We start from the raw sequence: 17,335 nt of genomic DNA, 5'->3' as shown, positions 1-17,335 counted from the left end.
ACTTGAACAGGCATTTTTCAAGAGAGGAAATTAAAATAGCCAACAGACACTTGAGAAAATGATGAGGAGCACTAGCTGTTAGGGAAATGCACATCAAAACCACAATGAGGTCTCTCCTCACTCCAGTTAGAATGGCTCTCATACAAAAATCAACAACAAATGCTGCTGAAGATGTGGGGAAACCGGTACCCTAATCCACTGTTGCTGGGAATGCAAACTGGGGTGCAACCACTGTGGAAAGACAGTATGGAGAAACCTCAGAAATCTGAATATAGCCCTACCATATGACCCAGCTATCCCACACCTGGGAATTTGCTCAAACCAAAAGAAATCAGCACATGAAAGAAATATCTGTATCCACATGTTCATTGCAGCACAATTCACAATAGCTAAGATATGGAATCAACCCAGATGTCCATCAACTATTGACTACATAAAGAAATTATGGTATATATACACTATGGAGTACTACTCAGCTGTAAAAAAAAATGAAATCCTGTATTTTGCAATAGGATGGACACAACTGGAAACAATTCTACTTAGTGAAATAAGCCAGTCCCCAAAAGACAAATATCATATGTTTTCCCTGGTCCAAGGTAACTAATAGAGTATATGAAATATAATGTATTGGAGTGAAATAGACATTTTGAAATTAGATGATTGTTTATAACCCCTTTCTCTTCCTTTGAGGAACAGTGTTTTGTTGTTATTATTGTTTTCTTTTTCTCTCCATACTATTTGTTGAACTCTTTTGCTTAGAGTAGGGTTAACTATATGATCATTAAGTATACTGAAAATTGAACTTTGTAAAAATTAAGAGTGGGAATGCAGGGTGGGGAAGGGCTGGAGTGTGGGCAGGAGGAAGGGTAGGGGGGGAAATGTCACTATATTCCTAAATCTATATATATGAAGCATATTAAAGCCGTATAACAAAAATAAAATTTAAAAAAGGAAATATCCTCATGTTAGTTCATCCATAAATATTGTTCAGAAAGTATAAAACACATACTTTTCCTGATCACATACTCCTCCTCTGATGGTTTTCTCTCAGTCTTTCTTTTATGAAGAAACTTCTTCATCGTTTTGGGGCTTTTACTAGACTCCTGTAAGGAGAGAGGTTTTTTGATGAATTAAAATTCTCCCTCAAGTGAAAATTAAAAAGAGCAAACGAAACACAATTCCTCTCTCTTATTTTGACAGTCTCAGGAGTACCTCAAGATTTAATGCTATGCGCAATAAAAATGGTTCTTATAAAGGCTAAAAGGTGAAATGAAACAGAGGCAGTGGCATTATCCTGCCAACTGCTTTAGGGGTGGGCAGGAGAATGGAGTGTTCTGTGCCTCCTGGCAGATTCTCCAGGAGGCCAAATGCCCTTAGGGCACCATATCCACTAAGAGTCATGGAGATTAACCTTACAAAACAGAAACATTCTCCCCATGGTTTATGTTTCCCACTGATACCGGTTTAAGGGGATTAAATAACAACTATACCTACTAATGTAGCATTTATCACTTCTCAAGGAACCCCAAAATTATTTAAATAACTTTTCCTTAGAAACAATCCCACAAAGAAGCGTATAATTTCCATTTGTCAAGAGGGAAGATTAAGTCATTTTTTCCACAGAGAACCAAATGACTGCCTGATAAATAATTTGGGGCTAAGAATAACACCCACAGCCAAGCTTAACTATATATGTATGAAGCCAAATTTCTTTTTTTTTTAAATAAATAATGTTTATTTTGAAAGTAAGAGTTATATAAAGAGAGGAAGAGATAGAGAGATCATCTCTCTGCTGGTTCACTCCCCAGATGGCCACAACAGCCAGGTCTGGGCCAGGCCAAAGCCAGAAGCCAGGAGTTTTATTCGGGTCTCCCACATGGGTGGCAGGCACTGAAACTCTTGGGCCAACTTCCGCTGCTAGGCCATTAGCAGGGAGCTGGATAGGAAGTGGAGCAGCTGACACATGAACGGGCACCCATATGGGTTGCCAGTGTCACAGGCGGCAGCCTCACCTGCTATGTCATAACACCCAAAGCCAGATTTTAAATTGGCAAATAAAAGAGGTAGGTATTATTGAATTTGCTTTTATCATATGAATAACCTACAAATGACAAAAGTGCTCATCATCAATATCCAGATAGATTAGACACTTAGACTCAGGGAAAAAATCCTCATGATCATTTTATCCCCATCTTCCATGCTACGTGTAACTGTAATACATAGATAATTAGTATCTTAAAATATATGAAACAAAAATTTTATTTCTTTCACTTAGTCACAGTGATCCACTAATTCTTGAAAACAGACAGGATGAAAAAGTCACATGTGAAGAATAACAGGACAAAACAAAGGGCCGGCGCCACGGCTCACATGGTTAATCCTCCGCCTGCGGCGCCAGCACCCCGGGGTTCTAGTCCCAGTCGGGGCACTGGATTCTGTCCTGGTTGCTCCTCTTCCAGTCCAGCTCTCTGCTTGTGGACTGGGAAGGCAGTGGAGGTTGGTTCAAGTGCTTGGGCCCTGCACTTGCATGGGAGACCAGGAAGAAGCACCTGGCCCCTGGCTTCGGATCAGCGCAGCGCCGGCTGTAGCGGCCATTTCGGGGGTGAACCAACAGAAAAGGAAGACCTTTCTCTCTGTCTCTCTCTCTCTCTCTCTCTCTCACTGTCTAACTCTGCTTGTCAAAAAAAAAAAAACACAAAGGAACACTGGCATTTTAAGGCCTTATAGGGTGACATTATAGGGTGACATTTGCATATGAATTTCATACAAGCCTGCTCTGGGAAGAAAGTACTTACATGTCAGAATTGTATCTTCATATTTTAGCCACCAAGTATATATAACAAGGAACAAAGCAAGCATAAGAGAAAGCTTCATTCATCAAAGGTTATAGCACAGTATTATGATGTCACTGTAAGCCAAAGATATTATTCTACCCTTACCTTTAAGATATAAGACATCCTCTAAAATGAATATGTAAAGAAAGAGAAGATGAGCGTGAGAGGTCGATGGTTATAATGACCAAATCCATTTATCAATAATTCTAAAACAACATTTGAAATGTTAGTGTTATCATAAATTACACAGAAAGAATATCATCACATTTCCCACATTAGTTTCAGATGCCATATCATCATGCAAAAGCCCAAGAAATACAGTTCTGTGCAGGATAACAAATGCTGAAAATGACTGAAATACACACCACATCATCAGAATATATTAATAATTCTTTTCCCCCAGCAGAAACAAAGTGGTCATGCCTTGGTTTTAATAGATTAGTTATGTGAAGGATTAAGCTGACTTTCCCCCTTCAAAGCTCACCTCAATTTGACCTTAGCAACTGACAATTACAAATTATCCACCATTTAAAAAGATAACTATGAAGTGGCACTCCTGGTTTAGGGAATCAAAGAAGAAACTGGGTAAATTGCGAGTGAATTTCCAAAGCAAATCTGTAGGACTGTTTCCTGGCCAAATTCTGAATCGAGCTACATAACAAAGATTCAATTCAAGGGTTATTTCTCCTTCCACACCAGCTTGAAAGAATCAAAAGGTCCTCCAGTGTCCAAATACTGACCTATTTCTACTACACTAAAAGTTGGTGACAACAATTAATTGAAACAGAAGCATGGTGGTTTAAATCAAAGCACACTCAAAACTGAGCAGAGTCTACATCACTCAGAACACACATTTGATAGAGAAACCATAAATCTAGATTCATAACTGTCACAAACTTAAACTTCAGTCAACAATACCTATTTAAGGAAAAGTTACAAATAAATGAGCATTCTTTCTGAAATATGAAATGATGAGAAACAGGTTTGGGGGAAAAATCAGTGTGAATGGAAAAGGTAAGACTCCACAGAGCGACTAGTGGCTGATATTTCCTGATTGCAACTTCAAGGGGGAAAAAAAGGTTTTGAAATCCCTAGATTATTCAAATATCAAATGTCCTTTAAGGTTCTTGCCGAGAAACCTTCTCAAACGACATTGCTTTCAATAAATTCTTTTCCCTTCCTAACTAGGGAAAATATCTTTCATACTTTGGACCCATGACTGGGTTCTTATTTTATTTAATCAAAATGATCCAAACTGTTGAGTTGTATCTACTTGATTGAAAATTCAACTCCAATGAAGTGGCTTTTGTTTGAGATGTGTATACTTTGTTAACTAATTCAAACAATTATCAAAATTATCTCAGAGGTAAACCAGAGGCATTTCTGGAGGAGGCTTGGGAAACTCATATTGTGCACATCAACCCCGTGGCTAGTCAACAAATGTTTTTAGATGGACAATGGGGAAATGGAGAATCAAGAAACAAGCAAAAAAAAATCACGAAGACTAACAATTCAATACTAACTTACATATAGCACCTATCATAAGGTTTAGCACATTCCCACAAAACTATTTGTAATAAGTTATGATATTAGCTTGTCAAAAGCATTTTATACCATATGTAGCAAAATTACCTCTTTATAACCTAGAGCTGCTGATGGTCTAAGTGGAGGTGCAGGTCGCAGACAACTTAAACTCCACGGTTTTATAATTTGAGGAGGCTCCAAGGGTCCTCGGGACTGTCCGGTAGAGCTAAAAGACTGGGAAAATGTCCGATGAGATACTGGCAATCTGCCGTCTGAACCCAACCTTGTGCCACACAGAGAGAGAACAATAGCTTTGTGGATCAGCAAAACCAGCCGTAGAAAGGGAAAGATGGAAAAATAAAGGCTCCAGTTTAAGAAATGGCACTTCCCAGTCAACATTATGAGGTCTCCAAGGAACAGCAAGAAACTGACTCAGCACTCCATGATCCTGTTCTCTCTCTCTCTCTCTCTCTCCCAGAATTTCATTAAAGTCAGATATTTTTCCTCTGTGGCAGAGGAAAGTGGAATAATAGTCAACATTTGAGCCCAATGATGTGTTTGCCACTCTATTGTTCTGCTTAAATAGGTTATTTCATCAGAACAACCTACAACACAGACTCAACAAAGTGAAGTAACTAGCTAGTTGCTGGCAAAGTCAAGATTTGAACTCAGATCTGATGCCAAAGTCCATGTTCTTCCAACTACAACACATAGTGCTCAAAGCTAGAATTTTGGCATCACAGGTTTGAGTGTTAAAAGACAACACAGCATATCTTCCATCTCATTCAGCAAGTACAGTAAAATCTCATAAATTCAAATTATATGGATTCTAAATTCAGGAAAATGCAGAAGAAGACAATGGTGAAAGCTTGCCTTTGAAGATGATTACTGAGAAAGTGTGATAACATGAGTGAGATTACATGGAGATGTTTAAGTTCTTAAAGAAGTAAACTATTTGCTTTGACATAACACATTATTAATATGAGACTAATGATTGCTAATTAAAAAAGTCTTTATTATTAAAATATCTTAGCATGACTTCTGGTTAGAAACACTCTGCTAGCAGTTAGTTGGAGTATCTGAATATTACCAAACTAAATTGTATACCTCTTAGTGAAATACATTTATTAATTTTAATGGGCCTCACCTTGAGAAATCAGAATTAGTGAGGTTTAACTGTACTTCATATTCTACAAATATAGACTACCCAATGACTAAAGGTGTGCTTGCAGCTTCTTGTTGAGCCTTCAGCAGGCAAGATTTGATGAAAGACTCAAAAATCTCTTTATAGAACAAATGACTACTTACAGAATGAGCACTACATGATGATGATGATGTTTTGGATAATGAACTGCAGGAGGCAGGTCCTCTGATCAGTCTGCTCAGCTGCTCCAACCATTCTTGGAAGTCCTGGTTGTTGTTGCAATGGACCACTAGTCTATCTACCATGGTGCCTGTATCACCCAATTATGAGCATTTGAAAACAAAAAGCAAAGAGAATTTTGAGCTTGTCTCATCCATAAGCATACTTCACACAACTATCTAGTTTCAGGGGTTGTCATACCCATGGGATAACCATTTGAAACTTTAATGAGAGGAACAGAGAGGTTCTGTTATAATAAAGCAAATAGATGCTCATGTATAGTTTATAAAACTATCAATTTCTACTGCTTACAGAATCTTTAAAGTAGTGGGAAACTTTGCTAGAAACAATTCTCAATTTCAAACTTTAAACACATAGTCCATCTGGTTCATAGTCTAAAATGAAAGTATTGTACTGATTCCCTCAGTATCAAAGTTGGAACAAAATTCAACAAATTTGGTTACAGTATATGGGCAAAGACGGTAAGGCTAGGAGGAACCATTATTCCAGTCTTGATCATCAAGCCATATCCACACAAAAAGTGCAGTCATTACATGTAAACCACAGGAGCATGGCAAAATGGATAGTAGGCCAAAATGTCAGGGAGCATTAGGAAGATCTGGCATTTTGCTCAATTTGTGAAGGAAGTTTCATGGCTTTTCAACACTTTTTAGAAACACAACCAAATCTTACTAATTCATAGGCTGATGATAAGATTGCTGATAAAAGTCCACATCTTTGGCTCTTCTGCCACCAGGGAATTGATGACAGAGAGACAGAAAATTACATTTACATCAGTCCATTTTGCTATCCCTCAGCTCTCACAAGTAGCTCCTATGCAAGAGAAGATTGAACCTAATGGCAAAACTGAATCTTTTGAATGGCCAGGAGACATCTCTATTCTATCACTGGGCCTTAATTATCCCAGAAAATAGAATATATTTTTTCATATCCATGTAAAACTTGCTCACGGACTATATGACAGAAAATAATAGCATTTATTTAGTTAAACTCCACTTCATTCTGAAAGGATTTGAAGTAGCTACATGAAAAAGAAAAATTACCTACCTGTGATTTCCAAGGTGCAGTCATTCCCTTCAATTTCATCTAATCTAGTCACCACCATGCCCGCTGTTGGTATTTTTCCCTACCAGAAAAAGAACATTTCCATTAATTCTGTGGTTATACATGGCTCTACTTATTTCTCTGAGATTTTCACACCCTCTCAAGAATCACTGTTGAATTATGTTTCCCTGTTCTACATTCTAATCAGACAAGAATGCAAAGGGAAAAATGTGGATTATGTTTGGCTCCCATGTTCTGAACCACAAAAACCAGGATTTTCAAAGCTTTTTACATATTTAATACATTTTCAAAGGAATCAGGAAGCAAGGTAAAATCTCAAATTTTATGAAAATCAGTGATTTCTAGGCCAAGGTATAATAAACACTAGTAAGTTATAATACTCCAACTCAGGAGCAGACTGAGGCAAGTTTAATTTCCTGAGGAGTTTAATGATTTGTATCATAGAAACCTGAATCATGTGATATGAGTTTAATAAGATGGAGCAGGTCCCAACTGTGTATTCTCTCAACTATAATGCTTTGGGGTGTAAAATGCAACTGTTTAGATATCTAATTGTAGATTTAGATTTCTATTTACATATTCAAATTCTAGCTCATAAGTGGAGCAGAGGATATTCAGGACAAACTCATTATACTAATACACGGTTCTTTGATTTAAGAAACATCTTCCTTATAAGTTGTTTAATTACAATGAACACTCCACCTCTACTGTCCTGAACTTTTAATGCCATAGTGGAGATGTTGCAGCTAAATGCAAATATGGAGGTGGGTGTTTTGGCACAACAGGTTAAATTTCCACTTGGGATACCTGCATCCCATATCAGAGTGCTGGTTCACATCCCAGCTGCTGTGCATCTGATCTAGCTTCCTGCTAGCACATCCTGGGAAAGCAACAAAGGATGGCCCAAGTGCAAGGTCCTGACTGTTGAGGGCATTTGGGAGAGTGAATCTGTGGATAAAAGATTCTCTCTCTCCCTCTCCCTCTCCCTCTGCTTTTCAAGTAGATGAAAATAAACAGTTAAAAAATGCTAAACTGTGTTCATTATGGATCCTGCTATTTGTTTGGTATGAAAGCTACTAACCTGATAGATAAAGCCACTCATCCGAGGACTTGCAGACAACATTATCAAGGCATTTGGAAATAACAAAAGGTATCGTTCCTCTTTTTCCTGAATAAAAAAAATAAATGAGGATACAAATGGGACATTTTGTTTGTTAAGAATTTCTGGAATCACTGCTTTTTAACAGCTCTTACATCATCAACTAAAACATAAACTGATTTTTTTAAAAAGTTACCCAACTTAAAATCCCCAAACTAGTTGAATTTTATTTTGATGCAGATATAAACCCAGGGTTTCTCTCTCTCCTTACTATACATTACAGTCAAATACAAACAGTAATGCTTGTTTCTCAAGTATGTCAGCCTGAGAAGTCACATTGTTTACATAGCCAGTGAGACGATTTGTCCTGGACACAAAATAAGTCTCAAAGTACATAAAATGAAAAGATGATTTTATTTTGAAAAATGGTAAAAAAAAAAGGGTCTTTCAGGTGCTAGGAAGTGTATTATGTTCTAACATGTATGCAGCATTATTATTCATAAAATTAGTGTTAATCACTAAGAATAAGGCAATTATTGCACTCATGTAAAACAAAGAAGTACATGTTTTCTAGTTTGGGACTTTTTAATTGACAAATAACAATTGCATATACTTTATGGGGCACAATGTGATGTTTCAATTCAGGGATACATTGTGTATGGATTACATCATAGTGATTAGCATACCTAGCATACCCAGCACCTTATGTTTTTATCATTTATTTATCGGAAGTACATTCAAAATCTCTGTTTTCTAGTTATTTTGAGACAGGTAAGAGTACTTCAGAAAGTTCATGGAAAATTAAATCAAAAGATAAATTCATTTTGGTATAAAACATTTTTATAGCCCTGCATAGTTTTGTTGAAATACACATTTTCATGAACTTTTTGAAGATCTCTCACACAATGCATTATTGTGAATTAAATATTTTAAAGAAACTTAGGAAACTTTAGATACGAGGGCTGCAATGAATCTGATAAATATATATGCAATTTAAAAAATCCATTTGGCTTCCATGCCCAACCATCTTTGCTACAATCAGCTTTGTGCACGTCTCCATCTTCTTCCTCTTCTTTGAGAAGAGCAACACTTGAAGTGCAAGGATTCTCCCAAGTGCTCTGTATTCTTTCACAGCTTTCCCTTGTTTGCTTTCCTTCTACAGACATCTCTCCTTCCAGCAGCCCCTCCTGTTTTCCTGGCATTTCCTTTTTTGCCTATAGTAATAGAACTTCATTTGCCCCATTTGATCTTTGGTACACATCACCCCATTTCTTGACACTTTACTGCAAATTGCTTGCTGCTTTCATTTTCTCCCCATTGATCCCTCTCTAACTGTACCCTTACTGCTCTCTCAAAGTCATCAATAACTGCCGGCTAGCAAAATCCAATGGTTTCTTGGTCCTCACACTCTTTGACCTTTGAACCTTCTGCAGCATTCTACACACTGCCCACTTTCAAATACTCCTTTTGCAATTACTGTGATATCACACTCCCCTGATTCTCTCTATCTTCCTTTTTGTAGTTTTGTTTTTTCAGGCACTGATTGTTCTTTCCTGCTTTCACCCAATGTATTTATCCCAAAGGTGCGAATGACTAATAGTTAGGCTCACTGCATTAAGCTTCCTCAGGGTATCTGCATTTTAAATGAGATTGCTTGTTAACCCAAAGTAATGAATCTCTGCCAGAGGTGTGTCAGAGAGTATAGAAATATGTTTTGGGAGAGAGAAGACCAGCCTAACACCCAATAAATCATATCATGTGACATAATCAACCTTTCTCCCCTACCCTGGTTCCTTCCCAAAATAATCCATCTTCAGTCTTCTGTGCTTTTCTCTGGAAATTTACTTCTTGAGAAGGCACATCTGTCAAGGACTTCTAAACCTCTGCCTCTAACTCTGACCTCTCACCCACATTTACATGCTATTTTAACAGCTGCCTACAAGACACCTTCACCTAGATAATGTACAGTCACTTGGAAGTTAACACCTCTAAAATTACATTAGTCATCTCCTGTAGCCCTTTGGCCACCACTTCCTGTTGATTTTCTCTCTATACATGTCTCAGTTTTGCCTCTTATACTACATTCTCACTGCTTCCACCTTCTTGCTGGATACTTCTCACTCCCTATCCCAGCTGGCGTTTCTGTTTCTAGTGCCATCCTCTCACATTCATGTGATGTATAAGGTTGTCAGAATAAAAGCCAAAACATCTCTCATAATGTTTCTCTACTACTCGGGACTCTTTATCTGTTTCCTATTGTTTGTACCAATATTAATTCTTGCCTGATGTCCAAGCTTCTTCACAGTGTTGACTCTAGCTGACTCAATTAATCTTTTCTTTCACTATATGCAACATCTTTCCGCTGCTCCCAACAGATTTCCTTACTATCCCAAAATGGCAAAAACAAAACAAAACAAAACAAAACAAACCCTGCTCCGGTCTTCTGCTGAGAAGACAATTTCCTCTAACTTCTAGAATCCTCCTCTTTTCTTTCTATGGCCTTCCTCAAGTTCTATGTCCCTTTTCTGAACTTCTGTGAATCCTATTGCTGAGACTGCATAATCTGAGAGTAACTATTTGGCTTGTTTTCTAGATGCAATTTGTGTATTGAATGAGTTGTTTGAAAGCACGGACCATTGCTTGTACTTTCTTCCTGTCCCCAATAACTCGTAGTAGAATGTTGGGCAAAGAATGAATGCTCAGTTTCTGATTGGGATGTGTGAGCATTTGACCTTAATGGAAGGACAAATAAAGAAAAATATGAAAGATAGGAGAAACGGTGTTGAAATTTCAAACTCCTTACCTCACATGTTCCATACTGCACCATGACTTGTGACATGAACATCACATTTCCCAAGGTTTTAATATCCTCCCCTTCCCATGCCTGAATAGGCTCAGAAAGTATCTGCAACTCCAGCTGTTTTCTTTTTCTCAGATCTTGGCACTGCCCCTACAGAACCAAAGCAGAACATAATGGAATAGGAATTTTTTATGAAACAGACCTAAAACAAGATCAAAGTAAGATGTGGCTTTTGCTTCTCAGATTCTCACTCAGCCCTGTTTCTTGCCATGAATCTCAGGATCAGACCTGTTTCTGATAGGCAGAAAGGTCCACTTTCCTCAATCCCTAGCCTTGAGCCCCCTATAGTTGTGTAAGTCAGAACTTTGCCAAAGCATCCAGATAAACTGGTGTAACACTGGTGTTTCTCCCTCCTTGTAAGGAGTCTGGGAAGACAGGTAGCAGAGTCACATGAAGCAGAGCCAGGAGAACAACTGGTAGCTTCAGATCTGCTTGTTCATGCCCCTGCTCTAGGTCCTCTCCACCTGTCTATCTTTGCAGATATAAGGCTTTAATTACAAAGCAATCTTATTTGTCTAATATGCTCTGTTTCCATGAATGTAATATATTTAGAAAAACAAAAACCAAAAAAAGACTCCAGAAGTTATAGAAAAAGAAAAAATTATATTCTTTATGCCACAGTGAATCAATGTGATCTTATACCTAGAAAAAGAAATTATGGTATATACACACTATGGAATACTAAACAGTGTTAAAAAAAAATGAAATCCTGTGTTTTGCAACAAAATGGATGCAACTAGAAACTACTATACTTAGTGAAATAAGCCAGTCCCAAAAAGACAAATACCATATGTTTTCCCTGATCTGTGGTAACTAATAGAGAATCTAAAAGGCAATCTATAGGAGTGAAATTGACATTTTGAGATTCAATGATTGTTTATAGCCCTTGTCTCGACTGTTGAAGAACAGTGTTTTTTTGTCATTGTATTTGCTGAACTCTTTACTTATGTAGGCTTAATATTATGAGTATAAAGTTAACTTAAAATAGATCTTGGTAAAAATTAAGAATGGAAATAGAAGGAGTTGTAAGAAAGATGGGAGCATGGATGGAAATGAAGGTAGGGTGGGAAGTATCACTATGTTTCTGAATCTGTATATAGGAAATACATGAGATTAGTATACCGTAAATAAAATTTTAAAAAATTTTAAAAAACATGATCTTATAATTAAGCCTATGCACTGCCTGGTATTTTGTTTAGGGACTCATGGTAGATTGCTATGAAAGAAATACCAAACTAATTTTTATTCCTAAAAGGATCAGAAAAGAGATACACCTGGATTTCATGATGACAAACTGAAAACTGAAACCAAGAAACAATTTAGTTTATGAATACTATGTGAGGTGTAAATAATATACATATATACATACACACATGCATGTGTGTTTGCATGTATTAAAATCACTACTTTAGAAACATGAAGTTATCAGAATAAATTAACAGCATTCATTCTAAATTGAATATGAAAATAAGCATATGGTTGATTATGTTTATGTTTGCAAATGAACTGAATGAAATAGTTTTTTGAGGTCTGTTTTTTATAAAATTTCTGCTATTTCATTTAGTTAAATGGAGACTAGAGTAAATAAACTAATTATACACATTTTTGAAGCACCTATAGTGGGAATAAATATAGTGCAGCCATTAATGCAAGTTTTACATGATCAGAAAGAAAGCAATCTTTTTTTTTTATTTGACAGGTAAAGTTACAGACAGTGAGAGAGAGAGACAGAAAGAAAGGTCTTCCTCCATTGGTTCACTCCCCAAATGGCCGCTACGGCTGGAACTACGCCAATCCGAAGCCAGGAGCCAGGTGCTTCTGGTCTCCTATGCAGGTGCAGGGCCCAAGCATTTGGGCCATCCTCCACTGCCCTCCCAGGCCACAGCAGAGAGCTGGACTGGAAGAGGAGCAACCGGGACAGAACCCAGCACCCATATGGGATACCGGCGCCACAGGTGGAGGATTAACCAAGTGAGCCACGGCGCCGGCCCCAGAAAAACAATCTTTTTAAGAAGGTATTTTACATTCCTTTCACATAGGAAAAGTAAACGACATAAGTTATAATCAATGCCATGTTTTTCAGCGGGCTGTTATAATAGGTTAAACCATGTAAAACTGCCAATATTTGACAGCTTTTGACCTATAAAAACAGCAATTTTAAAGTAATCTTTACTCAGTTCTTCATCTTCCTGTTTAACCTTGAGCATGTCAGTTTCTTAGCTTTCAACAGCAATTCAATTGAGGTGATGGATAATATTATAGCATATCCTTATAGCAAGGAACAATACACATTAATCCAAATCACTTAGAATACTACAAAAATGTCTAAAATGAAGTTAAGCTTAATCAATCACCCAAAATAAAGTTAGTTTTCTTTCTTTCTAAAATGGCAGCACACGATTTTAGATCAATGTTTCAAGCAGACACATTAACCATCATGCTCATTAAACAAGGTTATAGGTACCTTTGATAGCAATCTATATAAAGCAATTGCATTTTAGTGCTTGTTTTTTTTCCCCCTTTTAGATTTGATGACGGATTTCTTTTTCATATGCAAAGAACAAACTCTCACCTTTTGGCATAAGTAGTTGAATCCAGTATTGATGCCAATCAGTGAATGACGAGTTACACAGACATAAGGTGAGCAACAGGGGTAAAGACAAAGAGGTGAAAGGAAACCCCCCACCCACACCAATGCTTAATGTGGCCAAGACTTCAAATGTGATTGCTTTATACCCTCAGCGTGGCAACCTTTCTTAGGCAAGCATGACTTGAGGAGGACAAAATTAAACAATCACTGCGGTACTGTCACGAAAGCTTATGGTTTCCATTCTAAAGACCTTTGCATGAGGAAAGGAATTACACATGCAAGTCACTCTTTCAGGAATAAAGTACACAAAATGGAAACTTTTAATTGTAGAGCGACACTCACCATGAGAGCTTTGAATGCTATGATTGCCTTCAGAATATCCTGATGATCTGGATGTGTATCCTAGCAAAGGAACATATTTGAAAATGGGATTAGAGAAGAATGGATCAGTCGTTGCCAGGAATTAGGGTTCAGAGGTAGATGTGGCCGAGGGATGGTAGAAAATCTGGAGGATAATGGAACTGTTCCATATCTTGACTGTGGTGGTGGTAACGTAAATCTATACCTGTATTCAAATTCATAGAACTATGCACAAAAGAGAAAAAATTTAATCTTACTCTAAAAAAAGATGAAAAAATAGTACTGCATTTGAGCATTTGGAATCTCAGCACCTCAAATTATTAGGTGATTAAGAAATTAAAACAGTTGGTAACACTGTATATAATTAGCAGCAACATAGTAGGTGTGCTTATTGAGGCAAGAGTTTCCATTTTCCTTTTTGCTGTTATACTTTGGATAATTGATATTTAATAAAAACTAAATGGTTATTTGGGGGTATACTGTCAGGTCATATTGAATACCTAGCATTGGAGTATATGGCATGAATAGGTGTTCTTAGCCTTGGGGGTACATGTATATTTAACCCTTGAACCTCAGCTGGAGTAATGGGAAAACCAGATTTGGCTAGTAAAACACAGAACTAAACAGACTAGAGGTCTTCACCATGCCAAGAACAATAGTGCTCATTTGATAAGTGAAGTTGCGTTCTTTTACAGTAAAACTTATCCTTACCCAAATCAGCTGACCACTGAGAATTTCAGGTTGTAGTCTGCCATTAGTCAGCAGTCACGTCAAATGGTCAGAAATCTGGATAAAGTCTCTCACTCGCTGGTAAACTGGTATTGAAAGTGCATATTATCTCATGGTAGGAAATGCAAGGTGGTCAAAACCATGTGACCCACTGCAAATGGAGGCAGGGGTAGAAAAGGGCTCCACTACAAGATCACGATAAAGGAACCAAGCAGTAGGAGAATCTTAGGTCTTTTCCTCAGCAAATTAAGTGCACATGTACACCTCAGCATCGAGAAGTAACAGAAAATGAGGCCACTGGTTTCTGGAGTTTTGTGATAAGCAAGGAGGGGCAAACCTCAAACGGTTCAACGAATTTGTCTGGCTTATGGAAAGGCATCCAGAGGTCAATGCCTTCCCAAGCCCTAACTGAAATTTCATTCCGACTGGCTTTGCACATCAGCTCCTCACTGCCTCCAGCTTTCAGGCAAGTCAAACACCCTGAGAATGTGGTTTCACTCAGAGTACATGCTTTCAATCCTTACAAACACTGACAAGCCCAGCAGCATGCAACCTTATCCTTTAAAGATAATCAAGCCCTTCAAAACCTCAAAACCTTACCCCAGACACAGGAAGAGCAACTAGGGTAAAGGCAGCCTCCCCCAGAGAGCCCTGCTCTCCCACCCACACCTCAGTCCCCCACTCATGGCTGCAACAGAAGGGGGTCAAGGAGATGGATTTTTAATAAGAAGAGGATTTGGGCTCCTGATAAAAAATTCAATTATCAGGCCTCACTGTTTAATATTTGGAAAAAATTTATGCTGCAAATATTGCAAGTAAACTGGAACTTGATGAACAAAAAATGTGAAGAGACTTTGATGTATATGTACTGATTCAGAGAGAAACAGTAATATCGGATACATTTATTAATCCTATTAATCTCCACAGAATATCAGAATGTTCCATTTTAATCCAGAGTCAGAAAGCTGAATGATCAGTGTTCTAGAGACAAAAATTCCTGTCTATAGTGAACATGTTCTTTGTATTTTCTGATTGTGTCTTGCTTTATTTTCCACAATAAAGTTGCTTTAATATCCCAGAACGACAGATAAAAAACAGAAATTTCTTGGTGTGATTTTGACTGAACCACCATCTACAGATGAGACAAAAAAGAGAGCACAAGTCACCAAGTAAGCATAGACACGAGAGATGCAACAAGGCTGAGGCTTGGAAGAGAGCAGGAGGGTGGAAGAATGGTCATGAACACTTGGTAGGAAAGAGGAGAGATCTCATTTTAGTTTTGAAAGTAAGAGACTTTCTGGATTCCTTGCCAAGGCTAATATGGAGGTATACTGGCTGGTTTCACCAGAGTGTAAGACTAGGCTGGGCCCATGAGTTTAAAACAGCTTGCCCTCCCTTACCTCCATATGTCGTTCCAACTCTTGCAGGAGAGTAACATACTTTTCCAGTCGCATGAATGGTTTGCTGAGGCTTGTTGTTAAAATGAGGATGCCTGGGCTGGATGCACCTTGGTTTTCCATAAATTGTTCCAGATCATCACTAAAAAAAAGTATAATTTTATTAACTGCTAAAGAACTATTGACCCAATGCTATTTTACTGTATTTTGCACAATATGAAACCAAATAAAAATGTGTTTCACTAGTCCAAATGCTGTTCAATACATTTCAACTCAATTCAGCCTTTATTCAACTCCCCCTGTACAATCCAATCATGTGTCCAGCACTGGAGTTCCAGTAGTAGCCAGATACTCATGACCCCTGGTGTCATTTAGTCACTCAACACTTACTGATTGAGCATCAACTAAGTGACAGGATCTACTCTCTGATGGGGATACAGAAGTGAACAAAACAAAAATCTCCACCCTTGAGGAGAATGCACCCAGAGGCCTGGGACCTACAATCCATCAGATGGCCTGAACCTAATGTTAAAAAAATGTATTTTTAGTGACTTCAAACATTCGTACTATTGGCTGGTCAGACATAAAGGGTTCCAACTTCCCAAGTTCTCCCTATCGCGCACTTGTAATGTTCTAACAACAGGTCCTACGTTCAGGTAGTAGCATTTTGGAATGACAAAGTCTCTTGGCCTGAATGTGAAACTAATGTTGCAGGCTACCCAACTACTTCCATAGGGCAGCACCTTGGTGAGGAAAACAACTGTTACCATTTTCTGAACTATGTCATGTTCTGTAAATGTCTAATTTTCAGTTGGTGCTTTCTGTGCCCTTTAGTACCCTTTCCAGATTGTCTCCTTTTGTTTCTACCAACAGGACTGTTGAATCCCATGGCTACAAGAACATTTTTAAACACATTTAAAAAAAACTTCCAATTGTCTACAAGGTCAAGTCTTAACTTTTTAAACTTTTCTCACCACCCACTATGAGGAACTTCCTACTGCAAAGTGATCTACTTATTCTCCATAGAAGACATCTTATGCAGTGATTCTCAACTATGGTGTGTAACAACAGATAGTGAAGTGTGTTCACAGAAATTTGCTATCAGTAATCAAGTACTGAGGTGGGGGTGGGAGGTGGCTGGTAATCCCTATTAATAATAATGCACTTTTTTGTCCTTGGGCTTTTATTAGCAGCAAACAAAAGGATAGGGTTTGAGCAGCCTTGAGCCATGCAGTAGTACACATGTGTCAGAAGACAAAAGAGCTGTAAACTGCTGTCTCCATGGAAGCTAGAACACATCTGAGTGGCCATCTTGAACCATTGCTGCTGAGCATTTAATCAGTTTTCACAGTTATTCCAGCAGCAGTTCAGGGAAGGCAAGTGCCCTGGACTTGGAGTCATAAAAACAGATTTGATGGCCTCGGATGAGTTGCCTGAGCTTCAAATGACTCATCTGTAAACAACAGATAAAACCCCTACCTAATAAAATTATG

At 38.0% G+C, this 17,335-nt stretch overlaps 1 protein-coding gene across 3 annotated transcripts in view; it reads right to left on the bottom strand.

The window, feature by feature from the left end:
- Positions 1 to 17,335, bottom strand: part of ARHGEF6 (Rac/Cdc42 guanine nucleotide exchange factor 6) — a 108,482-nt gene that overhangs the window by 10,149 nt on the left and 80,998 nt on the right. Inside the window, exons 8-16 of one of the 3 annotated variants that reach the window (XM_062184536.1) lie at positions 15,846 to 15,984; positions 13,699 to 13,758; positions 10,710 to 10,856; positions 7,889 to 7,975; positions 6,790 to 6,868; positions 5,667 to 5,812; positions 4,467 to 4,592; positions 2,940 to 2,960; positions 1,010 to 1,103 (exon numbers count right to left, since the gene is read on the bottom strand). In XM_062184536.1, coding sequence (XP_062040520.1) covers positions 1,010 to 1,103; positions 2,940 to 2,960; positions 4,467 to 4,592; positions 5,667 to 5,812; positions 6,790 to 6,868; positions 7,889 to 7,975; positions 10,710 to 10,856; positions 13,699 to 13,758; positions 15,846 to 15,984 — 899 coding nt within the window. The remainder of the gene's footprint in view (positions 1 to 1,009; positions 1,104 to 2,939; positions 2,961 to 4,466; positions 4,593 to 5,666; positions 5,813 to 6,789; positions 6,869 to 7,888; positions 7,976 to 10,709; positions 10,857 to 13,698; positions 13,759 to 15,845; positions 15,985 to 17,335) is intronic. The other 2 variants (XM_062184537.1, XM_062184535.1) reach the window with 2 other exon arrangements.

This window comes from Lepus europaeus, chromosome X, assembly GCF_033115175.1.
Source record: "Lepus europaeus isolate LE1 chromosome X, mLepTim1.pri, whole genome shotgun sequence".
NCBI classification, from domain to species: Eukaryota; Metazoa; Chordata; class Mammalia; order Lagomorpha; family Leporidae; genus Lepus; species Lepus europaeus.
Note: the sequence above shows the minus strand (reverse complement) of the source record. Positions and strands in the feature narration are given on the sequence as shown.